Here is a 25,924-nt window from a genome sequence, read left to right on the forward strand (position 1 = left end):
GCGTGGTCGGCATCCGTGGATGGGAGTAACTTGAGGTTGGAGGTGGTTGTTGGGCCGATTTCGCAGTGGGCGGCCACGGACTGGCTCACCATGCAGAGATCCTACCCTTCTTGGATGGAATCTCGCACGGACGACTGGACGGATGATCCTACTTCAGCAGCCCCGGTGTCTCATCTCCCGTCTTAGCCTTCGCCCGGCGGACGGGCGGGTACACCGGTCTGCGGTTTGGAGTTTGACACGACAACCGCCACGGATGGCGACGGCAACGACCAATTTTGGAGCCCGACACTGCCAGTGTCTCGGCAAGCTCTGCGATAATTCCGTGCTCTCATCGCCAGTTCTGCTCTTGGGTACCCCCTCGACATCGATTTCGCGCTCTGCTCCGGACTGGTTGCTTGCCAGCGGGCGAGAGGTGGGGACGCTTGGGCCGAGGTGGCGATGGCACAACAAAACACAAAAACTTAAAGCAAAAAACCAGAAAAACAGAAAAAAAAAAAAAAAAAAAAATTTTTTTTTCTCAGGGGAGAAAACATGGGAATCCAGACAGCCTGCGGACCAGGCGACCTGTTTCATGCTGTCTTTGGCGGCAGGTTCTGCTGCCTGCCCAACGCAGCGGCGAGACTGGACGGGCTTGGTGGGCTGTATACTTGGGTTTTCTGGCATACACAGCAGTAGGCAAATGATACTGCCGGTTCTTCCCTGTGTCTCCGTGTTCCACTTGCGTGCTACTCAGCGTCTTTGTATGCTTTTTATGCTGCTGGATCTTAAAGAGGTCCCGCCAAGACTAATTTCGGCCAATTGTCGGCAATGTTTTTACAGCGTCAGTACCCCGCCAAGACCGCCAAGGGGTTTGCACTATCGCCACGGGTTAGCTACGGGTTAGTTCGCCGGGGGTACGGGGGGCGGCGCTAGCCCCCCACTGGTTAGGGTTCGGGTTATAGTTAGGATCGGGGTTATAGTTAAGGTGTGGGTTATCTTGGTTTTCTTTTTTTTCGATTTGGTTGAGGTTTCGTGAAGTTGTATGAAGTTGTTGCGACGAGTCCTTGCGATTGTTCGTTGTTGATATTGCTCGAAGTCGTCGTGGCCCCGCTTACCCCGTGGCGATTGTAAATACTTATAAGCGGCAGTCTCCGAAATTAGTCTTGGCGGGACCTCTTTAGCTATAAACCGCGAGAAGCAAGCAACATGGACGCCCCCAGTCTCCAATTCTCCTGGATAATACGAGCAGATGAACAGGCAGCATCTGAATTCTGCATCGGAAGGGCAACTTCAGTCAGGGAACTGAAGCCAACGTGCATACAGAGCGCCCCATCAAATAAACAGGAACAAAAAGCCAAACACTTGCTCAGCCACGCCATGACAAACCCCCTTGAACAACGCAACAACACCCCGAACCTTCCTTCCCATACCTTTCCCTCCCCCTCCTCGCCCGCCATCCCCCTCCCTCTCAAATAAAGCCCGCCCTCTGCTCCAGAACATCCGCCCACGCCACCTCCGTCCCAACGCCCAACTCCACCCTGCCGCCGACCTCCCCAATCTCATACACCCCCACGGCGCCATGCACATCCCCGACAACCAGCATCCCGCCGTCGCTGGAGAACTCAAACACCGTGACGCCCCGCAGGTTCTCCAGCTGCCCGAACGACGCGAACCCCTCGGCCCGCGCCGCGTCCGGCCACCGCCACACCTCCGCCCCCGCCGCCAGGTCCACCACCACGAACTGCCCCGCCGCCGCGTCGCTGTACGCCAGCCGCCGGCAGTCCGGCGACACGCACGCCTGCGCCCCCGCCGGGATCGCCAGCAGCCGCGTCGTGTTGGTCGGAAGGTGCCAGGTTAGTACCAGGCGCTGCGGCTGGGGCGGGAGCCGGGCGGACGGGGGGGTGCTGAGGGAGGCGTGCGGCCGGTGGTGAGGCGGTTTTGGTCTGCTGGGGGCGAAGGGGGATGGGGTTGGGTCGGGGGAGGAGGTTGATGATGCTGCTGGTGCTGGTGGGGGTGGTGGGGGTGGTGATGAGGATGACGACGGCGGGGTGCTGGCGGGGATCCAGATCGAGACTGCCGTGCTGCCGTGCGAGGCGAGGCACGCTGGCAGAGCGGTCTGCAGAGCCGGGTAGTTGGGCACGCACACGCGGTAGGGCTTGTGGCGCTCTTCGTCCGGGAGGTCGGGTGTTTGGGAACTGAGCTTGCTGTCGGAGACGGGCTTCACCTGCCAGGCGATGAGGATGGTGGAGTTGGGTCGTGGGGGGTCGCCCGGTCGCGGACCGGCTGCTGCGATGAGAAAGGGGGAGTCGGTGCTGTAGGCGAGCTCGGGGAATTTGGGGAGGAAGGGGAGGCCGGCTTTGAGCAGCTCGATCGAGTGGTTGGGATCTTCACGGAAGGGCGTCTTGGCGCTGGGGTGCCGAACGAGGAAAAAGCGGTCGATGCGATCGAGCTTCGGGCGGTAGACGGCCAGCCCGGCGTAGTCGTCGTGGAAGGCGTCCCGCTGGCTGGCTGCCCAGCGGTGCGCTTCCTCGATGACCTGGACTTTCTTTGCGCCGGTCCCGCCCTTGGCAAAGTTGTAGATCTCCAGTGTGAGGCCGAAGTGGGTGGTGATGCCGATAAGGGTGGAGTTCTCGGACAAGATGGCGTGGCTGCGGATGAAGTACTCGCGGGACCGCACTCGGGGCTGCACGTATGACGTGATTTTGATGGTCCCGTGCAGAGCGTTCCTGGGGATGGACCAGATCTTGATGATTTTGTTGCTGTGCTTGGTGGCAACGTAACTAGCACTGGGCGAGATGTCGATGTGCAGTACCTCTGAAGCCTTGCTCTTGTCCGTCAAGTGCCTCTTGGGAGTAATTTGGATCTGGGTCTCGTGCGGAGTTTGCCTGGATGGTACAGGTACGGGAAACGCAGCCGCGGATGTCGGGGGATTGATCCACGTACGGCGGTACTCGGGCGGCGGAGAAGAGGGGAACGGCGGGAAGGGGACGGGGCCCGCGATCGGGCTCGCAGAACCGGAGTCGTGGGCGGAAACCGGGCTCATATTGAACATGGAGCGTTGAATAGATCCGCTGCTGCTGCGGCCTGACCCGGAAGAGCCGAACGACGCCACCCGAGAGTGCTGCTGAGGGGCGGATTCCCGGAAGTCGGGGGGGTGCTCGAGCCAGGGCTCGAGAGGCTGCGCGGGAGAGTCAGGCTCGTGACGAGCTTCAGTCGGCGGCTCAGATCTCGCCGAAAGAGAGCCACTAACTTTCCAGGCTGGTTGGATGAGTGGCGGGGGCAGGGACCGCTGAGGCAATGGAGAACGCTGAGCCTCGGTTGCTGGGAGGGTGGGTGATTCCGGGAGCCCAGGTGACGGCCTCCGGTTTTCTTCGATGCGGCTGAGCGATAGTTCTTCCGTCCAATGCGGCAAAGTAATAATTCTGGAGGGATAGAAAGACCCAGTAGCTGGAGGCTGTCTTCCCAACCTTCCCAACCCGGTCTGCGGTGATGGCTCTGAGGCTCGGTTCTCTCGTTCGGATGGGACCGCCCCAGTCTCCCGCGGAGAACTCGGGTCTTGTTGGGTGGGAGATGTGTTAACTCTTTCGTCCCCATGACCGTTGGGCGCTTGTAGCGGGCTTTGCTGTGGTTGTGCACAATTCAACACGGCTTCGAGATAGAGGGATAGCACCGATTCGGTGTCCCGGCCGCCATGCTGCACCGATCGTGCCTTTTCCCTTAATTTCTTCACTTCGTTTGCAAGATGCTGTTTGGAAGCGTCGGCTTCGGGAGAGGTGCCTTTGGAGCCGGTCCTATTTGCATTGCATGTCAATACACTCGCGATGCAAGCTCGTGGATCTGTCATAGGGGAGGAATGGGAGTCAATACAAGCCCGCCACTTCCAGGGCCAGAGAGAATGCTTCGCGAAATATGCCCAGGCTCTCTCGGCATTTGGCGATTTCCGTCCTCCCAGCGTCGACCCATCTTGCAGCATCGGGGCATCGCGACAGGACGGTGTCGATGTGGATCAAGGTATTTCCGCAACTCTCTAAGACCGGGAGAACCTGCGCTTGGAGCACCAACGGAATGCCGGGTTCATCTCTGATCAGCTCGAGCAACAGCCGTAGGTCCGATAGATCGCGCGTAACCGCCGCGAGATCGGCGTGGGCCACGCGGACGGAGCGGATAAAGCGTGTGATAATGGCCGATGTCGACGAAATGCCGGAGAGGAGATACTCAACTGGCTGGGCGATTGTGTTCATCCTGGATGGCTCCATGGTCCGTCGAGAGTGTCCTTGTTGAGGCTGCTTCCGGAACCCGGGCGGAAGCGGAATTGTTGGACAGCTTTGATCCCAGGTCTCAACCTGCGCCACGTTGTGTTGCTTGCAGCGACGATCAGGGACAAATGCGGTGGTATCCCGGGTTCGGGGGTTCCGATCGGTCTTTGAGACGACGCGAGGCGAAGGAACTCCCCGAGCCTGCACGTGTCATCCCTGGCCATCGAAGGCAAACAAACAACAGGAAGGGAGAACGTGCGGGGTTCCGGCCTCGTCATGCATCCAGTCGTCTTTATTCCAAGCCAGAACTGCAAGCCACGCCGAAAAGGCTATCCGTTTATTGGGAGGAATACGTGTGGCGTTCGCTCGTCCCAATGCAGAAGATGGTGGGTGTTGCAGGTGCTGTTTCCGGTTTACCGAACCTTGGCTTGCCCTTATTGCTGTGCGTTAACAATAGGAATGAAGTAAGTGTAGAGAGAGATGCACGGAATGGTGCTTGCATTTCCAGGTTAGTTACAATCCTCTCCTTTCGCCCGATTATATTCTCATCACTGAAACAGTGACCGTCGCTTAGTTAGCACTAGCCAGGCTGCAGTGCCGTCGTTGTCATCGTGGTACTCTGTACTCCTGTATGCTGCGTGGTACTCGCTTGGTCAGGACTTGAACGTTATGGATTGTGAGCGTTTGCAGCTGGACATCAGTATCTAATGCGACAAGCCAGGGACTGTACGCCGCTGCCTAATGGTGAAGGCAAGTTGCCAGATCTCGCTGGCAGCACTGGACAGAGGATTCGACCGTGGAAATGAATCAGCCTCGATGTACGAGGAGGCCAGCATGGGCGAAGACGAAACGAGCGTTCACCTCGTGCCCAATCGCACTTTTACCCAGCACCACAATGGCACGAGACAGCCACGCGCCCATGTGAGCCCATCCTCTGAGCCAATACACGTAGTTTCGGCTAGGTATCTGCTATATCACCACAGTAACTGAAGCCCCCTCATCGAAGCGCCAGGCTCAGCAGCCCCGTAAGTCCACCGCCAGCCCCCTTCATCACACCCCTGACCTCCGACATCCCTGGGGCAGGAGAAAGTTCCTTCGCCCGCCGATGACCCAGGCAGACCCCGACCCAGCCCAACCTCCTCAGGGCGTCTGCACCCATGCTCCGACAAAGGCGTTGGCTCGCAAAACTTCTGCGGCGGAATCGGCGGCAGCGGCTTCTCTCTGGCCCTCCCCACCGTCGTGGGCTGGCACACCCCCATGCTAGTTCCGGTATCACCACCGCTTCTACTCGAGGTGTTGGGCGGTCGTGCCTTACGTCGGCGGATGACGCCGATCAGCCGATTCAGGATGGCAAACTCCACCTTGAGCTTGACGCCGTACACGCACGGCTTGAAGGCGCCCTGCAGGTAGAACAGATTGGCGCACTGGACGCCGAGGAGGGCAGCGTCCAGCACGATGACGATGATGTTGGCGAGGACGAGGTGCCGAAGGACCTGGCGGGTTTCCGGCGCGAAGCGTGTCCGGGTGGTGGTGGTGGTGGTGGTGGAGGGCAGGCCGAGTGTGGACACGGGGTAAACGTGAGTACGGGAGAATAGCGATGAGTTGCGCAGGAGCTTGCGGGCATGCCAGATGTAAAGAAGAGAGAGGGCAGTTTCTTGGACAAAGTAGACGGTGAGTTGCACGCGGTCCCAGGCCAGGTTGATCCGGAAGAGATCAGGATTTATGTCTGTTGCTTGCTGTAGAGTTTCCCGTCAGCTGTCGTTGCATCGCCCAAGTTCTCTTTGCAGAGGCCAAAAAAAAAAAGAGAAAAAAAAAAGAGAAAAAAAAAAAAAAAGAGAAAAAAAAGAGAGGAAAAAAAAACGGTGCTCACAGCGATAGTACCGATGACTATGGTCGGCACCGAAAAAGCAATGGAAGTAAACAACAAGATAAACTTGATCCACTTCAGAGTCTTCTCGGGCGCTACTAGGTGCAGCCGGGAGTACAGGAGCCAGCTCTGGGGCACCACCATGATCAGCCACGTTAGGTAGATCATGGTGATGGAGACTTTGAGGTCGGTCCATATCCCAAAGTCGGCGAGCACAATGAAGAGCGGCTGCAAGATGACGCCCCAGGAACCGAGCGCGGCAGACCAAAAGTACAGGCCATGTCGGCGCTTGAATATGAGGAAGAGCGACGCGGTGATCTCAGCTCCGATGAACCATGAGATGCCTGTAAAACCGGCGATGGCCATCGACATGGGCAGGTCCTTGCGGAGGTCGTCGATGCTATCCTCTGCCATGATGCGCCTTTTTATCGATGGACAATCTGATTGGAAGTTGCGGGGGAGCGGGAAGTTGACAAACGGACTGAGGCATGGTATTAGATGGCATCGGCGGCGGTCCGAGGTTGCAACAGGGGGCAAAAGTCGGATGGACGTGGGCTTCTTAATGACCTCAATGTTTGAGGCTGCTCTCTTGTGATGTGTTGTATTTCTGTTTATAGACCACGGGTCTGTCTATTTACGCTGCTCAGGGGCAACTTTAAAAGCAAAACAGAGCACTGGAGTGTCTTTGTTGTTCAAACAGAATCTGAGTGAGGGGGGCCTCAGGGGAGCAAGACAGAAGGGGAAGGCAGTATTGGGTTGACCAGTCCCTCTGGACGAGCTTCGTCTGTTTGCACAGGTAACATGCCTACCTAGGTAACTACACTCCATGCTCAAAGAAAGCCTATGCAGAACCCACAGTAAATGTTTGCTTTCTGGAACTGCCAGCCTGGCCGCCCAGCCCCTTGTCCGTTCCCGTCGATTCCAGCTCACCGCACAAGCATTTTTCGTGCTCAAGCGGTCGACGCTCCTGCTCCTTTCGGCTCCCACCCAGGGGTCGCCATTTCGAATGACTCAAAGACAAACGCCGGAGCTACCGTGCACCCAACCAGCGTCCAGGCACCCAGGCTCCTTGCCCGCTGCCACTGCCCCCGCTGGATGACCGCTTGGGGGCGCTCCCCACTCCACAGGTCCTTCCCAAGAATAACATGCTCGACGGGCTTCTGGTCGTCGTCCCACGATAGCGAGAGCTGCAAGGGCGCGCCGGCGTAGTGATGCCAGATCTCGACGGCGTCAAGGACGCGGTGCCAGTGCGACAACCCCGAGTCGCCCTCCAGGAGGTAGTAGATGCAAGTGCTGTTGGCACGCGCCTTTCCCTCTCCATCGGCGGACACTGACGTTGCCGTATCGCGGAAGGTCTCGATGTAGTAGCCCTTCTCCGGGTGCGGAGCGAGGTTGAGCGCAGAAATCACCTCCTGGGCCGAGCGGCTGGATGCCATGGTGTCGAATGTGGTAGTGTAGAGTCGATCAGAGGCACGGGTTCAGGCCCCATGCGAGTGAGAGAGCGCACACAAGTCCTTCTCCCTGTGCCATTTTAATATCTTCTGTGCTTTCACATCCAGGGCAGGGGGTGACAAACGCAGCCACCGCGGCGCCATGGGTACTGGGGTCTTGTCAAGACGTCTGCGGGTCTGACAGCTCCACTCCATGCAAGATTTCTCATCAAGATGGTAGTGTAGCTTAAAGCTTGGCTCCGCAGTGAGATTAGGCTGCAGTTATCTGGTCCATAATGAGGTAGCTTTTGGCCCCCCTTTCGGCTTCCTCCGGAGAGCCAGGAGATAAGGGGCAGAGGAGGATGACGGACTCCCTTCCTCCATGCCCTAGCACATCCTTCGTGCTCGGGGTATTCCGTACTGTGTAGTTAGCGCAAGCTAATGCCGCAGGTCGTTTTGAGAACGTGCGCCGTTCCAGTATGTACATTACCTGGCTGCTCTCTGCCTGTTTGATACTCCGGCATTGCGGAGTGAAAACCCTGACAAGTGTGGGTGAGCAAATTCGACTTGAACATTGCTTGCCCCTTGTGGTCCGATTGTTTGAATTCCAGCCACTGGTGTAAGAAACCGTTCAGCCGTGCCGCAAACACACAGGCGACAACACATTCTGCCCCCAATTCCGCCCCCAAATTGCGGAAGGGGCGGTCAACTGCAATGCCGATGGAATGACAGGGCCTTTGGCTTGTGCGGTATGCCACGCACGAGGAGTCAACAAGTCGGTCCGTTCTCCAAAGAAAGAACTCCTCTTTGTTTTCCATTTCTCATCCTCGAACACAATGGCCCGAATCGCTCAGCTTCTAGTCTTCCTCTCCCTGGCGGCGCTGTGCTACATCCAGGGCGCCCTCGCCAACCCACCCACAGCAATCGACGCGTCTCGGCGCGGCGGCTGGGGCAAACCCGTTCAGCCGTACACCGCGCAGCAGGTCGTCGCCAAGCTCAACCTCACTGCCAATCCCGAGAAGGGCTACTACAGGGAGACGTTCCGGGACCCGCGCCTGATCCAGACGGGCAACGGCACCCGCTCCGCTAGCACGGCCATCTACTACCTGTCAGAACTAGCCCGGCCCGGGGTAGCGGGCCGGCCCACCGAGATTAGGATCCACCAGCTTGATGCCCAACTGCCGCCCAAGACTAGGCTCCTGATCAGGAGAACTCTCCTACAATACAATATCCTCAACACTACGATTGATTCTAGTTGTACGTATTGCTTACATTGTAATAGCTTCATCTTCCTAAGCCGGCGTAGCGGTTCCAACAATTAAGAGTCTTATTAGCTCGAAAACCTAGCCCTATCTCTAAGTATATAGCCCTACGTATAGTACTTAGTAGCAACTACTATATCTTCGAAAGCTAATATAAAGATCAATATTATTCTAGCTAGTCTAGATAACTAGATAGCTTAGAACTATAAGTTCGTTAATAAGGCTAAATATCTCGACCTACTTGACTACTTCGAAGGCAAAGTGGAGCTCCTCTCGAAGCCTATAATGGCCGATATCTATAATCTCGCCTATAAGCGTATCTAGTATAAGCTCTAGGAATATATCGTCGAACTATAAGCTTCTATACTAGCTATAGCTATAGGAGCTCTAGCCGATCTAAGAGTACCTACTATAGGCGAGTAGCGGCCTAGCACTGCCTCTATAGCCTAGGATAACAATATAGATTCCTAGACCCTCTCTAAGAATGAAGGTCTATAAGAGTAGCCTAGTGTCAAGGTATTAAATAGCCACTAGAGGAAGCTCTATAATAAGAGAGAGAAGTAGTTCAATAATAATATCGTTATCGTTATTTTATAGATTGAGAAGGATCTAGACTATAAGTATAAAGACTATAAACGCTAGACCAATTACTTTACTTAGATACTAACCTTTATAACTACTATAGTAGTAGCTAACTACTAGGCTATCTACTTTATAGAGTATACCGACCTTCGAACGTAGTATAATAACTTTAAGAAGACTGTTTAGCCGACTATCGAAACAATAATAGAGCTTTGAATATATATTTATATCTATCTCAATGCATTTAAATATCCTAGGAACGTATATATTAAGGAGGCTAATTTCAAGAGGTAGCTCGTTAAGTAGGAGAACCTAATAGATAAGGCCTCCCTCTAGAAGATAAGTAAGGCAAAGGATCCTAGCCTATAGTTTAATAAACTGATAGCTATATTAAAGAAGCTATTTTTAAACTTTGTTTCCCTCTATACTATAAGTAAGATAGAGATCCTTAAGAAGCTAACCTTTTAAGATATAGCTATAGAAGTCTATAAAGGAATATACCTATTCTTTAAAAAGGCGCCTAACTATATAGGGAAAGGATCTTTCCTAATATATAGCCCTAGAGAAAAAGAAAATAAAGACCCTAAGCAACTAGAAGATTAGGAGGATTACCTTAGACGCTAAGCTAGTTGTAAAGAGGGAGCTAAAATCGGCTAATCCTACTTTAAATATAAACTAAATATACTTATAGCTCCTAGTACCTCTATAAGGTCCTCGAGTATATTAAGGAAGTACTACGTCTATAATTACTTCTATCTAATTGAATAGTACTACTACTTAAACCCTAAGAGTATACTACCTAGGTAGGAACCTAGAGAATATATTAAGGCTTATATAGAAGCTAATTTAAAGGCCGATTCAACTCTATAAACAGAGGCTAATAGGCTCTAGATAAAGAGGTCTAGGAGTAGTCTCGCTAACGATATAAAGAGCGATATAGGCGAAGATCCGCTACTATATTAACTAGCTGACCGCTCTAAGAGAGCTATAGCTACGCTCTTAATAAAGGAGCCTAAAGTCTCTAAAGTGGATATAGCAGATGCCAACGTCCCCGAAGAGGGCACTACTCCTAAAGAGAGTACTACCTAGGAAGAAGGTAACGCCCCTAAAGTAGGCACTGCCCCCAAAGTAGGTATTGCCCCTAATATAGGCAACGCCCTCGACGTAGGCACCAACATTATAGCGATGTTCAGCTACTAGTATATTGTAAGAATATAGTAGTAGAAAGCTATAGGCAAATATATAGCGAGCTTCGCTACGATCTTAGCTATATTCTAAATAGGCTAGAGATATCCTTTAATTAACTTAGTGATCCTAGATTTAGAGTTAACTATTTATATTACCAACTATCTAAATAGGTTTAAAAGGCCTCCTAAGTTAGCTATACCTAATGACTATATCTAGGTAGGCGAATACCCTATTTAGATTAAAGGATATAGTAAAATGGATATTAAACTATAGAACAACGAGGGTATTATAGTCTTTATACTATACAACGTAGCTTACTGCCTAACCTTCGTATATAACATTGTATTGTTAAAGTAGCTTAACTAACGAGGGATCTAGTAGGACAATAGGCTAGAGAGTATACTAAACTACCTACTTAGGCGCTAAGATTATATGCTCTTTAGATATACTACGAAGAAGCTCTAACAATATTGTTATACGCAGATGGTGCTCGGTGACCATCTAGCGGTAAACGTGTAAGGGTGAGAAAGATCAATGCCTCTCAGCCTCGTCAGCTAATGAGGTAGCACTCCTGAACACTAGTATATGTCACAAAAGTATATTGATATAGTCTGCCGTTCTACAAAGGGGTTATAAGCGAGGTTCCCTTTTTTAAAGGAACGCTCGTCACCCCTAACCACAGTACAGTTATAGGTGCCTTTGCTATAGTTGCGTATAATAAGTGCCTAGGGACAAGAAGAAAAAGATAGTGTCCTCACCATTATTATAGAACTTAATATAGGATAAAGGAGTATATAGAAAGGAAGAAAACTAATCTATATTATACTCTATATAGGATTTCTATATTTATTATTCTAGTCTATAGCAAGGTCCTCCATTGCGATTTGCCTATTCATTTGTTCTACTTATCTAGGTCGACAGTGCTATTGCTAGTGTATAGGTCGTCCCTAGCTACCTTCGACGTCTCCCAACGTTGATCAGGTATCGTCGTTACGTTAACTCTATAGCGTCTTAGCCGGCGTTGCTAGTATAACCAATAGCGTAGCTTTAGCTATAGGTGTCTTACTTAGCGTCTTCTATATAGGCAACTATATAGCTTTAACAGCGTATACTATAGTTATAGTTATAGTATAAGCGATCTTAGGTACTACTTTATAGTAGCTAGCAATCTAAATAGATGTTCTAGCTTATTTTGTAATAGCTGCCTTTATAGTAAGTAAGTCTATCGTAGCAGCTTAGGTCTCGATAGCCGCTAAACGGCGCTCAACGTCCTATATACACTATACTAGTCCTATATAAATGCCGTTGTATAAGTTCACTGTCGTTTAAATAGCGAGGTCGATCTTCTCTAAAAGGGCGTTGTTCTTATAATAGAGATCCGTTATAGTCTTATTATATACTAGCTATAGGTCGTTGATCTTTACTATCTAGTGATAGTATATATTATTAAGGTCGCTTTAGAAGGTAAGACTACTAGGATCTAGGTTACCAACTTTGCTATTTGCTTCTAACGTATTAATGAACTTTGTTAATTTTATTATAGTTTTTTCGACCTCCTTGATATAGACTTGGTATTTCTAAGCAAATTAGAGTAGATCCTTAGTCAACGTTTATACCGCTTTTATATCCGTTTATAGAGATTTGATAGCGTTATTATTCGTAGTAACTATATAGCTAGTACTACTTACTACGTCTATAGCTTAAGCGTTGTTGTAATAGGCTAATTCAAGCTCTACTAATATTATATTTATAGAAGGGTTGCCCTCGCCCTTAGACAAGATATAATATAATATAAGGATTTCTATCGTAGTCGATATATAGCTTACTATAACTATATCTATCTCTTAGAACTCTTTAAGGGCTCTCTTAATTGTATCCTTGATCCTTTAAACGTATAGGTTGTATATAAAGCTAGTAGACTTATTACTAAAATCCTTCTTTAGGACTATACAATAGAACCTAGTGAATTACATTACTAGCTTAGCTATATATTTGTTATTATAATTAAAATCTATATATATATAAGCAAGTGCTTCGCTTATAGTAGCGATATACTTGTTTATAGCTCTAGTTAGGCGCTAAGAGTACCTATACGATATATAGGTTTCCTAAAGCTCTAAGATATAGTATATCTTAGTCGCTATATCCTCCTTATCACTAGTGTAATTGGTACTATCGTCGTCGGAGACGTCTAGGTCGTCGTCAATTATAGTAGCCTTGTCTTCTAATACGATATATAGAGCTTACTAAACTTCCTAGTGCTATACGCTAACGGAGGAGACGTTGCTAGTTTCCAAATACTTGATCCCTAGTATACGTTGTAGGGGCTACTCCCCTTCTATATATTTATAAGTCAAGAGAGTTTCTAAGCGCTCTTATATAGTATTGCTATCTAACGTTTCGTTGTAGTCCTTATAGACTTCCTATTCGTTGTTAGACACTACGATATAGTCTATAGTAACATTCTACTATCGCTCTTTACAAGCGGTCTCTAAGCTATTTTAGATTACTTTAGCTATATTAGCTTCTTTAGTAGCTATCATTTCGTTATTATAAGTAGTTCTAGTAACAACGTCTTTAGTAATAGCCTAGTAGGACATAGAAGCTCCTAGGACGTATAAAGGAATGCTAGGCGTATTGTCGATTTTCTTTACTCCTTCTATTTACTTAGCTACAAGTCGGGCACTCTCCCTCTTTTAGGTATTAGTAGTATAGCCTTTGGTAGACGTCTTTCTTATATAGGGAGGCATCTTATAAATGACGAAGGCTAGTTAGGTATCTCCCTTTATAATGTCGATATAATTGTACTTAAGTACTTCGCTACTCGATAATGTTAGTGAGCTAAGAGAATCGACTATATAGTCGCCTCTATCGTTGATATAGATATTACAAGAATATATAGTAGATTGTCTTGATTTACAAATGTAGTATAAACGTATATCGACTAATAGTAGCTTATATAAATATATATAGCTTAGTAATAAGAAGGTTTGACGATCGATTGTATAGCGAATATAAATAACTATAATAAGGAATTGTTAGGGAAGATAGATACATTGAGGTTGATATACGAAGAGAAAGGAAATTATAGTAGCCTACATTAGGCTATTCTAGAAGTAAATAAAAACAATAGCGCGATACCTATAGTCAATAAATAGTATTACTATCTAATAGTAGCTAGAGAATAGAACATTATACCCTTAAAGCTCGAAGCTCTATACCTTTATAGCAATAGGATAGCTTTCCCTAACCATTTATAGGTCAAGGTCAATAACAAATCTATATATAGGAAAACTAGGATAAGCAAAGTACTTAACGAACTGAATGACTATAGTTTTATAACTAAAAGCATTAGTAATATCTAAGTAAAGGGTAAAGAGAGGAAAAACTAGGAGATCTATAAGATAGAGGATAGCACTTATATGTCTAGTAGCGGTATAGTAGTAATAGATATACTAAAGCAAATATATTTTAATAAGGAAAGTGTAAGCAAACAAAAGGAAGAGAGGGAGATAGGAAAGAAGGAAAGGGAAAGTCAATAATAGTATAGCTATCAGTAGTCGCTACCTTTCCTTTGTAGTAGCTCGACGACAACTCGTTTCTAAAATCAAGGAATCTCCTTTACTTCCTTCTATTCCTTAATAGCGATACCCTTATTATAGTGTTCCTTCTCCTAGTCGATAGGGTACGCCTTTTCGTACTCCTCGACAAGTTCCTTAGTACCGTTAACAAGCTAGATATATAGGATCTACTAGTCGTCCTTAGCGGTGAATCCTTTCTATTGTACTAGATACTTGACTTTGGGTTTTCGGTTCTTCTAAATAATATATCGTTATACAATTCTCTCAATTTCCTAATACTCGTCTCTATCAACGATTATAGGGCTAGAGGGCTCTACGTTATAGCTAAAGGGGTCTTTCCCCTAATCTAGTTTCTATAACTAGGAAACTAAAACTATAGAATAGACTTTCTAACTAGCTAGGAAATTAAGCTTATAGGCGTTTCTATCGATTTTATAGACAATCTTGAATAGTCCTACCTACTATAGCAACTACTTTCATTTAGGCTTTCCTAGGAGATAGTATTCGTTGTATAGTCGTAGGTAAACGGTATCTCCTACTTCGAACTTAGTAGATATATACTTATCGTTGTAATATATCTTTACGATAGCGCCTATATAATTGATCTATTCCACTACTTCCTCCTAATACTATTGTCTAAGGACACTGATAGCTTTAGTAGAGGCAACAGTACCCTTTTTATAGTGAAGTATATCTAGGATAAAGCGTAGTTTAAAGCTATATACTAACTCGTTTAACGATCTTCCAATAGTGACTACAAGCGTATTATTAAGGTTATACTATAATATAGGGAGAAGTAGAGGCTATAGCGTTCTTAGTTTTTCTATAGCTTCTATATAGATAGCGATTTCTACTATCTAGTTTATCCTCTTTGACTAACCGTCTATCTAAGGATAATAGGCTATCGAAAAAAGGAGGCTAACATCTAGGATATAAAAGATTTCCTTCTATAGGTCAGAGGTGAACTTAGTATCTTAGTCGCTAATGATTTACACTAAGAGTCCCTAATCTATATATATTAGTGCTCTAAGGATTATAACGGTCTATTCCTCTACTAACATTTTATCGTTTCTAGCTATAAGAAGCTTCTTCTTACTAAACTTATAGGTAATGGTATATATAGCGTTAAGGATTAGGTACTTTTTCATTGACTACAATATCTCTTCGAAGGATATAGTAGATAAACTAACGATAAAATCTATAGTAATAGTATAGAAAGGCTATAGCGATATCTAAATTAGCTAAAGGTCTCTAGGCTTTAGTTCTTTTAAAGTCTAGTTCTCTTTATATATAGGGCAATACTAAATATATTTATATACTATCTAGCGCTTTCGATTAAATGCGAATACTAAAAGGTTCGCTATTATATTATCTATACCGAAATAGTAAGTGTTGTCGTATACAATAGTAAAAATGTCCTTGATATAGCTATTAAAGATATAAAGCTTCTTCGCTCTTTTATAGTCGACGTAGTAGAGGAGACCGTCTTTTAGTTTATAGGGTCTAAGCTATAGCTTTCGATGCTACTTTCTTCGTAGTTCTCCTTCTCACTCTTTACATTCTCTCTACTTAGCAATCTTCTTAGCTCGTTCTTCTATATTATAGAGACTCCTAATGATCTTGTTATACTAGCAGTCATTAGGGTAAACTATAGTCAACTTAGCTTTAAACTCGTCACTAATAACTAGTTCGAAGGTACTAGTGTCTATAGCGTAGTATTCCTTAGTGTCGATCTAGGTAGTAGACTAAATGTCCTCTAGTTCGTTAGTAGCGTTTTAGGTTTCGTTAAGGGCGTCCTCCTCGAAGGTCGGTAGGCGTAATAGGGCGTCTAGTACAACGTTGAGCTTTCCTAGTATATAGAAAATGTTAAGGTCGAACTAGGATAGCTAGTTTATAGCGTTAGTAAGCTTTAAGTTGGCCTTTACAAAGTCTATAGTAGCGAGAGACGTATACTTTACAATACCTCTAGTTGCTATATAGTCTATTAGGATATTTATAGGGTATTAGTTTAATTATACTATTTTTCAAAGCTTTCTAACTGCTTATATAATAGTAGCGACTTCTACTTCTATACTCCTATACTTCCTTTCTACATTAGAAGTTAAATGGGATAAGAATATAATAGGCTAGATCTTACTACTTAAAATATCTTAGCTAAGGATATTAGTACTATCCTATTTACTATAGAGTTGAAAGACGATTGCTCTATATCCCTTGCCGTTTATATTAAGCTTAATAAATAGTAGCTTATTAGGACAGTAATAATATAGGAAGTACTACTTATATAGATATTCTTATAGCAACCTAAAGGACTCTAGTTCTACTAGTATAGGCTCGAATTTAGCGTTCGAAGTAAATACTTTCCTAGCGTTCTTCGACTTAGCGATAGGAAGGTCTCTACTTACTCTCCTTTAGGTAAAGAGCTTAGTTTTATAATCCTATAGAGGCTACGCTTTCACTATATATTATAGGATACCCTTATATAGCTATCTAGCTATACTAAGGTACTACTCTAAGGTTTTAAAGGTATTAGGGAACTTAAGTTTCTTAAATATAGCAATCCTATCGTCTATCTTAGCTACTCCTTCGCCATTGACTATATAGCTAAGCAGTCTCACTGACGAGTAGGCTATAAAGGATTTTTCTATTGAAATATAAACGTATACCTTGTTGAAGATATCGAGAACTGTCTCAATGTACTTAAGGTACTCCTCTATATTCTTACTAGCGATAATAATATCATTGATATAGGCGTATATAAAGTGCTTATACTTATAGAATAAACGGTCTATAAAGCGCTATACGAAAGCTAGCGAGTTTTTAAATCCTATTAGTATAACGTTTAAACGTTCTAAACCTCTAGGACTAATAACCACTATATAGTTATAGTGTTCTTCTACGATTAGAAGCTAGAAGAAGAATCTAGAGGCGTTGAATACTATAAAGATTATATTACTTATCATTATATTTATAATATCGTCTTAGTTAGGCAATAGGTATATATCTAGTACCACCAACGTATTTAGAGGCTGAAAGTCTACTATAGCTCTGCCTTTCGTTTTTCCAACAACTGTACAGTAGACTACGAAGACTAGGCAAACGATAGGGGTTAGCTAGTCTATAAAGTCTATCTTTCCTTATATATATAGTTTATCGTATTCTTCGTTGACGATCGCTTAGTCTTTAGCGCTTAGTAGATAAACCTAAACGGGCTTAAACTAATTTTACTATCCGTTGACAAATAGAATTCTTATCTTCTAATCCTCTAGTATAAAGACAATGCTATAGTTATAGAAGACGTTATACTTGTCTAGTAGTACCTTTATCTCTTCTATATACCGTTTATCTTTACTATAGACGCTTACCCTTATTATTGACTTAATATATAGGATATCGTCTAGTTTCTCAATACTATAGAATAGTATATAGAACTCCTACTTAATAGGTAGCTTATACTTATCCTCTATTAGTATCTCTATTATCGGTTCCTTACCACTAGGCTCCTATTATATAGTCGTCGTTATTTATATATATTTGTCGTTTACAACGTTATCCTAGGTCTACTATATAAGGTTCTATACTATTGCCTAGATGTCCTCCTCTAGGCTATACTAAAGAAGGTGTCCAATACACTGTCCTTTGACAATAGTAATTAGGCGAGCAATATTATTCTTTACAACGGCCTAGTATACGCTTTTCACGTCTACAACGACGTCTAGTATACCCTTGACGTATAAAGCGAAGTAGAGCTCACGTTTCTAGCTACCTAGATTATCGTTATCGGTGTCTATATACTCGAACGTAGTCTTGATCAAATGTTCCGTTATAGGTACAACTGTTATAGTGTTTATAGCTTTCACCTTTTAGATTATTCTTTTCTATTCTATATATACCTTCACCTTTATATTGTAGATGGACTAGAAGTAATAGATAGATATATTAAAGTTAATCTTTACTCTGTTATAGAGTATAAAGTTAGTTCTAATCAATAGTTTCGCTTTTAAACCTTTAATGACATTGGCTATTATAGTAAAGTGACTATCTACGTTAGTATTATAGACGATTCTTCGGATATAGAAGTTAAACTCAACTTACTTCTTGACTTTGGTATAGGCTCTAACGCCTTTGACAAAGTACAGCTTTATATCAATCCAATGTAGGTTCTTAGCCTACTTAGAGATAAACTCCTTATCGACAAGGTTAATATTACTACCTATATCAAAGTAAACCTCGGTGCCTAGCTCGCCTAGGTTTACACTAATATTGATTATAAGGTATATAGCTTGCTTATCTAATGCTTTTAGTAGTAGTATATATAGCTATACTTCTATAATCTATCCTTTAGTTAATATAAAGTTTATATCCTTACTATTAAGCTTGTCTTCGTTGTTACTAAAGTTGTATTAACGGTCTATTTAGGGTTATATAGGTTTATACTTATCTTTATCGCCATTGTCGGCTATATATTTAAAAAGCTTATAATATATTATAAAGACTCTGCTATAGGCGGTATATTGCTAAATCTATAAAAGTTGTTATAGTAGTTTATTCTAGCTTAGTCTAGGCTAGCGAAAAGTATAATATAAATAGTAAGAACTATCGGCTTCCTCGTCTTCTAATTCCTTGTCTTCGGCTTCGATATTATATTCGTCGACAAGAATGTACTTAGTCTTCTCTAGCATTTTATAATAAAGGTTAGCGTCTTCGTTATCTCCTATTACTATAATCTCGCTATAGTATAAGAAGGTACTATCTTCGAACTACTTCTTATATATATATATCTAAATCCGTTAAAGTCGTCGAAGTTGAAACGGTCTTCCCTAGTTGCCGTTGTCGCCTCTTCTCTAGCCGTTGAACAGTCTAAGTCCTCTTCTACGATCGTTAAACAATCGGTATCCTCTTCTATATCTAGTTGTACTATAGAAGTTTCGGTTACTGAATAGTTGTACTCGATTACTATCTCTACGCTAATTGTTTCTAAGTCGCTAAGGTTTATCTTTATCTCTTCTCTAAAGATCGTAATATCCTCTTCTACCTCTTCTTATCTAGAAGGCTCCGTTGTCCTCCTAGTTGTCTCCTTATCCTTCGTCGTTGTACTCTATATCTATATTATTGGCAATAGGACTATAGCCGATGATATAGCCCTTAGTAGCGTCCTAGCGAAGCTTATCTCTAACGATATATACTTTAGTGTCGAGAATATTAAGGAATACGCCTATCTCTATAGTTATATCTAGTTTAGAGTATAACTAACGAAGTTCTAGATAGAGGTAGTTATATAGGTATATTAGACATTGCTCCTTAGTAGTATCTCCCTAAATATATATATATTTAAAGTATTCTATAGTGAATTTCTAGACTAGCTTATCTTTATAGTTGTCCTTTGTAGTATACTAGTTTTCGTTTAACTATTTCTCTACTTTATATCTCTTAATATAAAACTCCTTTTTTAAACGTTTAGTCTACGCTTTTATAGATATAGTCAATACTACCTTTTCTATAGTAGAGAGCTACTACTTATACTATTATAGCGCTAATCCTCGAAGTAGGGTCTATATCTCTATATATAGGGTCTCTTCTCTTACTAGATAGTATCTAATAATCTAATCTATCTACTTAATCTAAAGGTTAACATCCTTATAGTATAGCTATTGTTTATTGTACTATAGGTCCTAGGGTTCCTTAGCTTCGTTCTCTATATTTAGCTAGAAGAGACCAATATCTTAAATCTTCTATTTCGACGTAGGTATAGACGATTACGAAGATATAATACTTCTATCCTTAGTTTTAAGCTAATGGTCTTCTACGCCTATAGCCCTATTCGCTCTTTCGATTATAACGTTTAGGTTCTCTATTATTCTAGCTATCTAGGTAAGAAAGTCCTATATAGCGAAAGTAGCTTAGATATCTATAGCTCTAGCTACTTATCTAGAGGGTCTAGCTCCTTGTCTAGAGGGTCTAGCTACTTATCTATATAGTAGGCTTAGTATCTCTTAGAATAGTAAAGAGATATTAGAATCGACTAAACTATCTATATATTCTATTCTAAGGTTCTAAATAACTATATCTAGTCTAGGAAGCCTAGATAGGTACTAGGATAGTTGGCTAGACATTTATAGTAGTAGCTAAAGAACCTAGTTGAAAACGCTAATTAGCTAAGCTATCGAAGATAATAGGTCTTCCTCTTTAAGTTGTTAGTTCTAAGACGGTAGATTCTATAATCCTCTTCGTAGTCCTTAGTAGCATTTACCAAGATTATAGCTACTAATGGTATAGGTTTTACATCTCTATTAAAGAATAGTTGGTATATCCTAGGTTTCTAGTTGCTCTTAGAAGGTTAGACTTAGTAGAGTTGCTAGCTAGTTCTTAGTCGGATTACGTCTAGTTCTTACTAATGTTTCTAGTAGTATAGCTAGTCCTAGTTGTTGATTGTCGGTCCTCTAAGGCTTCGAGGTCTCTAGTGGTCCTCGACTCTTTAGTACTAAAGTCTTTAGCGTTTCTTAGGTTAAGTCGTTAGTCTCTAAGGCAACGTCTTCGATCCTAGGGTCTAGGATAAGGTTCTTATTGACAGCTACTTAGACTTTATGCCTAATAGTTATAAGGTAGATATAAAGAATATAATTATCGAATATCTAAGAGGAAGGATACTCTACGATATATAGTGTTTCGACGTACTATTGGATATAGATATCTCCTTCTAGTGTCTCTTCGAGTAATACTATAGCTTCTAGATATTAAAGTTCTTAGGGATTGATAGCGGTTATTTACTAGACGTTATAGATGACCTCAAAGTCCTTAATAAACTTAAGTATCTACTATATATCCCTATAGACGTTGGCGTTTATAAAGCTTAAATCTATCTAGCTTCTAACTCCTTATAAGTACTTAGTACTAGAATAACAGTAGCTAGGTTGTAAACTAGTTCGTTATAGATTATATACTCCGAAGCTTACTCCTTTATAAAGGAGTATTATCTACCTTGGGCATTGCTCTATACAACTTACTAGGCGTAACTTATAATGTCTCCCGATCTGAACTTAGCTCCCTTCGACGGGAAGCGAATAGGTTCGAATCGTTAGTAGATACTACTTGTTATACGTAGATAGTGCTCGGTGACTATCTAGCGGTAAACGTATAAGGGTGAGAAAGATCAATGCCTCTTAGCCTCGTTAGCTAATAAGGCGGTACTCTTGAACACTAGTATATATTATAAAAGTATATTGATATAGTCTGCCGTTCTACAAAGGGGTTACGGACAAGGTTCCCTTTTTTAAGGGAACGCTCGTTACCCTTGACCGCGGTATAGTTATAGGTGCCCTTGCCACAGTTGCGTATGACAAATATATTCTCGAATATATACCTAAGGACTATATATCTATAGCCTTTACTACTTAAACGAAGAGGCTCGATCGTTGGGCTTGCTATATAGAGAGCGTAGCAGATACTATAACTTAGTACCTACGCTTTAGCTATATAGGCTTAAGGGCCCTTAAACACTTCGTCAATTGCTTACGAAGAGAGTATATCAAAGGCGTACCAACGTTCAAGTATAATAGCTATAGCCTTAGCAAGTCAAAACGTAGGCCTAATCGTATTCCTAGGCCATTGAACTATAGCCTAGGCGATAGAATCGCTTTAGATTTATACCCTTTCTAAGAAGGCCAATAGCGCTTTAAACATCTACTATTAACAATAGATCGCTATTTAGATATAATATAGGACTACTATCTATATAACTATAAGGCTCTAGGCATTTTAATAGCTATTAAACACCTTGCTATACTATTTGAAAGGCAATACTAGCTATATATTAAGGTCCTAGAGTATAACAACGAATTTATATAGGCGAACGCTATTACCACCTAGGCAAAGAGATAAGACATTCGAATAGAGCCTTTAACGCCTAATATACCTATATAGAATAGAGGCGTTAAACGCTTAAAGGGTATAATTAAGAAGAAGGCTAGAACGATGGCTATTAGTATATAGTTACTAGGGCAACTATAGCTAGAAGTTATAAGAGCTACAATATATCTCTATAATAGGACACTATCCTTAACAATAGAGTAGATAATATTATTAGATCGATTTTATACCTTTTTTACTAAGAGAGATAGCCTAAGAGCCTTAGAGTATAAGCTATACCAAAGGCATTTAAAGGTCTATAATTGTAAGGCATTCGCTATAATAGATACTACTAAAAAGAAAGAAAGGCGCTTTAAACAGTTCTAACTAAGAGCTTAGATTAGCTACCTTATAGGATATAATTCTTTAAATATCTATTATATCTAGAACCCTACTATTAACCAAATGGTATATATATATAATATAATCTTTAATAAAAAGTAGGTATACCTAGGCGATCTAAAGCTTATAACGTAAAACATTCTCTAGGTAGACCTCAAAGAGTTAAAGCGCTAGCTCAATGCTAAAGGCGCTAATAATGCTAATTAGCTAGATAACAACGATCTTACGTCTATAGCTAAGGAAGAGGATACAATAGAGGCGTTTAGTATACCTTTAACAACCTTCGAAGAACTAAAGGAGAGCTTAGCTACTATCAACGAAGTGTTAGATACTATCGTAATAAAAGGCAATACTATAGGCATCTTCCTAGAGTTCTAATATCTAACTCCTTTGTCTATTTCGCTAAGCGCTCTGATCGTAGCTATCTTCTTAGGTTTATATTCGCCTAGAGCCTCTAAAGAAGTATTCCAACTATAGGAGGCTACCTTCAATATAGGAACGTTGGGCCCTAGAGCTATTGAATATAGGTATTTAAGGAGGGTCCTCTATATAGAGGAAGAGAGAGAAGAACTTACCTAAAAGAGTAAAAAGAAGGCTAAGAAGGTAGTCAATGCTATTAAGAAGGAAGCTAACGACACTAAGAGGATCTCCTAAAAAGAAGTCGATCGCCTATAGTAAGAAGGTAAGCTTAGATCTATCTATTAGTCGATACTCTTATCTATACCTCGATAGTACTCTAAACTCGAAGATTACCTACTAGGCTAGCTATTCCTAGAGGTAGAACGTAATTATCTTCAAAGCTATGAAGTAATAGGCTCCTAGGAAGAGATTCGTTACTATAATAAGGAGGTCTAGGGCAAATAGATCCTAGATTATATATAGGTATATGTCTATAAGTTCAATAAGAGTAGGCACTTCGTTAAATGTAAAGCGAGGCTAGTAGTATATAGCAATTAGTAAAAGAAGAGGTTTACTAAGGAGAACTATATAGCTATACTCGTTATATAATCCTTTAGAACAGTGTTCGCTACTATAACGAAGTTCGACTTAGAACTAAAGTAGTTCAATATAGTCAACGCCTTTGTTAATACAAAGATCGATAAGGACATTTATATAGAGATACTATATAGCTATTGTAAACTAGGAACTATCTTAAAGCTAAAGAAGACGCTCTATAGCTTATAAAAGTCTTCCCTCCTCTAGTAACGAAAGCTAATAGCTACCCTAAGGAACCTAGGGTTCTAGGCTATATTATAAAAGCCCTATATTATAACGAATAAAGGTATTATCGTCTTCTTCTATATAGATAATATCGTCTTCGTCTACTATAAGAAGGATTAATATTAAGCTAACAAAGTGATTAGCTAGCTATAAGAAAAGTATAAACTTATAGGAGGAGATAACCTCCTATAGTTCTTAGGTATAGAGATTCATCGTAACTATAAAAGGCGTTTGATTTAGCTTAGTTAGACGGTTTATATTAAGAAGATTATAAGGTTAGCCTAAGAAGAAGGAGAGCTAGAGACTCTAATAGCTAAGAGCGAACTGCTCCTATACAACGATATTGTTAGCTATAGCTCTGTTAGGCTCTATTAAAGGAAGGTCGGCTTAATCCTATATATAGCCGTCAATATATACCTAGACATTGCTTTTATAGCCTCTAAGCTTATATAGTTCAATTAGAACCTAGGACTAGAATACTACTATATAGCTAATTGAGTATTATAATACCTCTATCGAATAAGGTTCTAGGCCCTCTAACTAGGAGGAGGAGATATCTTAATCGTAGTTAGTAATACTAGCTTCGTCGACAATAGTATTGATTGTAAAAGCTTATAAGGTTATACTATTATCTTATTTAAAGGGCTAATCGTCTAATAAGCTAGTAAATAGGATATAGTAATTATATCGACTATAGAGATAGAGTTGTTAGTATTTATATAGGTAGCGAAAGAAGGTATATTCCTTTAGTGTCTATTAGAGGTACTAGAGATCTATCTAGATAATAAGATCCTATCGATCTAGTACAATAACAAATAGACGATCCGACTAATCAATACCGAGATGCCTATACTATAGACGAAGCTAAAATATATCGATATTTATAACTACTAGCTATACTAAGAAGCTTAGAACAAGAGGGTTAACGTAGATTATATACCTTTGAACTAGATGTTAGCCAACGGCCTAATAAAGACGTTAAAACTAGAGCCCTATAGGAAGTTTATAGAAATGCTTAATCTAGTAGATATCTAGGCCCTTATTGAGATCTATACCTACTAGGTAGTATAGAAGGAAGAAATATAGGGCTAGAGGAAGGCTCTAGCCGAATAGAAGGTTCGGTTTACAGTGTAATATATAGGATTAAGAAGGGTAGGTGTATAAAGCTCGGTAGATTAGAGCGATAGTAGAAGGACCTTAACACTCTAGAATTACTAGATTAGGAAGGACGTAGTATTAGAAATAGCTTTGTAGATTACTAGATTTAATAGGCCGAAGCTGGAGGCTCGACCTAGGGGGGTATATTAGAACTAGCCTAGCCCGGGGTAGTAGGCCGGCCCACCGAGATTAGGATCTACCAGCTTGATGCCCAACTGCCGCCTAAGACTGGGCTCCTGATCAGGAGAACTCTCCTACAATACAATATCCTCAACACCACGATTGATTCCAGTTGTACGCATTGCTTGCATCGTGATAGCTTCATCTTCCTGAGCCGGCGTAGCGGTTCCAACACTACCTCCTCGAGGGCTCGGCGGGCCAGTCGCTGTGGCACCGCATCGACGCCGCTGAGGTGTGGCACTACTACGCCGGCGCGCCCCTCACGCTGTCGCTCTCGTTCAACAATGGGACCGGCGTGCGCCGCGCGCTGCTAGGGCCCGACGTCTTCCGCGGCCAGCAGCCGCAGGTGGCGATCGGCTCGTGGGAGTGGCAGAGCGCCAAGAGCGAGGGCGACTGGACACTTGTTGGGACCACTGGTGCGATCTCTGCCTGTGCCGTTGTGTGAGATGGTGTAGATCACTGACGCTGTGATAGTTGCGCCCGCCTTTGATCCCAATCTCTACGAGATTGCGGATGCTAACTGGCATCCTAAATAAGCACTTTTTTTTTTTTTTTTTCCAAGCCCCTTCATGAGCATTGGAATGGGGTATTGAAGAGGAGGTCCGACATGCATTAGCTGTATCATCAACGGTTTGGCTGCGGAATAGACAATCGATCTAGACCAACACAATTTGTTAGATTCCCTAACCGCTGGGTAATCGGTCGAGTGGTTGACTGTGGGGGTGCAAGACGGTTGCATGTGACGGCCGCCCTTCTCCGCGTCGAAGAAGTAGCGTGATGTAGTAGGCTGGCCTCGCGCGTTATCACATCGCTCCATAGCACCGTAGCCATTTGGTCCTCCTCTCTTAGCCCCTTTCGACCGCACCTCTGGCCGCCGTGGGGACAGCGAGCACCCATCATCGCCTTTTCAGAAGTTGATTCAATCTCCGCGATTCGGCTAGGATATCGTCACTGGCCTTGGCAATCCGGCCGA

At 43.2% G+C, this 25,924-nt stretch overlaps 5 protein-coding genes across 5 annotated transcripts; 2 read left to right on the forward strand and 3 right to left on the reverse strand.

The window, feature by feature from the left end:
- Positions 1–1,213: 1,213 nt before the first annotated feature.
- On the reverse strand, positions 1,214–3,022 carry THITE_2079100 (uncharacterized protein; the record flags this gene model as incomplete). The annotated part of the gene is made up of 2 exons (XM_003654495.1): positions 1,214–1,883; positions 2,022–3,022. The coding sequence occupies 2 exons, from the start codon at positions 3,020–3,022 to the stop codon at positions 1,448–1,450; spliced, it is 1,437 nt and encodes a 478-aa protein (XP_003654543.1). The 3' UTR covers positions 1,214–1,447.
- Positions 3,023–3,785: 763 nt separating this feature from the next.
- Positions 3,786–4,260, forward strand: THITE_2052051 (uncharacterized protein; the record flags this gene model as incomplete). Its single annotated transcript, XM_003654496.1, has 2 exons — positions 3,786–3,980; positions 4,012–4,260. Coding segments are annotated over 2 exons (444 nt in total), but the record flags the coding sequence as incomplete, so codon positions are not given.
- Positions 4,261–5,566: 1,306 nt separating this feature from the next.
- On the reverse strand, positions 5,567–6,498 carry THITE_2015353 (uncharacterized protein; the record flags this gene model as incomplete). Its single annotated transcript, XM_003654497.1, has 3 exons — positions 5,567–5,728; positions 5,804–5,971; positions 6,106–6,498. Coding segments are annotated over 3 exons (723 nt in total), but the record flags the coding sequence as incomplete, so codon positions are not given.
- A 554-nt stretch (positions 6,499–7,052) lies between these two features.
- On the reverse strand, positions 7,053–7,538 carry THITE_2051754 (uncharacterized protein; the record flags this gene model as incomplete). Its single annotated transcript, XM_003654498.1, has 1 exon — positions 7,053–7,538. The coding sequence occupies one exon, from the start codon at positions 7,536–7,538 to the stop codon at positions 7,053–7,055; it is 486 nt and encodes a 161-aa protein (XP_003654546.1).
- Positions 7,539–8,368: 830 nt separating this feature from the next.
- On the forward strand, positions 8,369–25,487 carry THITE_2089704 (uncharacterized protein; the record flags this gene model as incomplete). The annotated part of the gene is made up of 4 exons (XM_003654499.1): positions 8,369–8,640; positions 15,936–15,951; positions 25,115–25,367; positions 25,426–25,487. The coding sequence occupies 4 exons, from the start codon at positions 8,369–8,371 to the stop codon at positions 25,485–25,487; spliced, it is 603 nt and encodes a 200-aa protein (XP_003654547.1).
- Between the last annotated feature and the right edge of the window lie 437 nt (positions 25,488–25,924).

Source organism: Thermothielavioides terrestris, chromosome 3 (assembly GCF_000226115.1).
Source record: "Thermothielavioides terrestris NRRL 8126 chromosome 3, complete sequence".
Taxonomy (NCBI): Eukaryota; Fungi; Ascomycota; class Sordariomycetes; order Sordariales; family Chaetomiaceae; genus Thermothielavioides; species Thermothielavioides terrestris.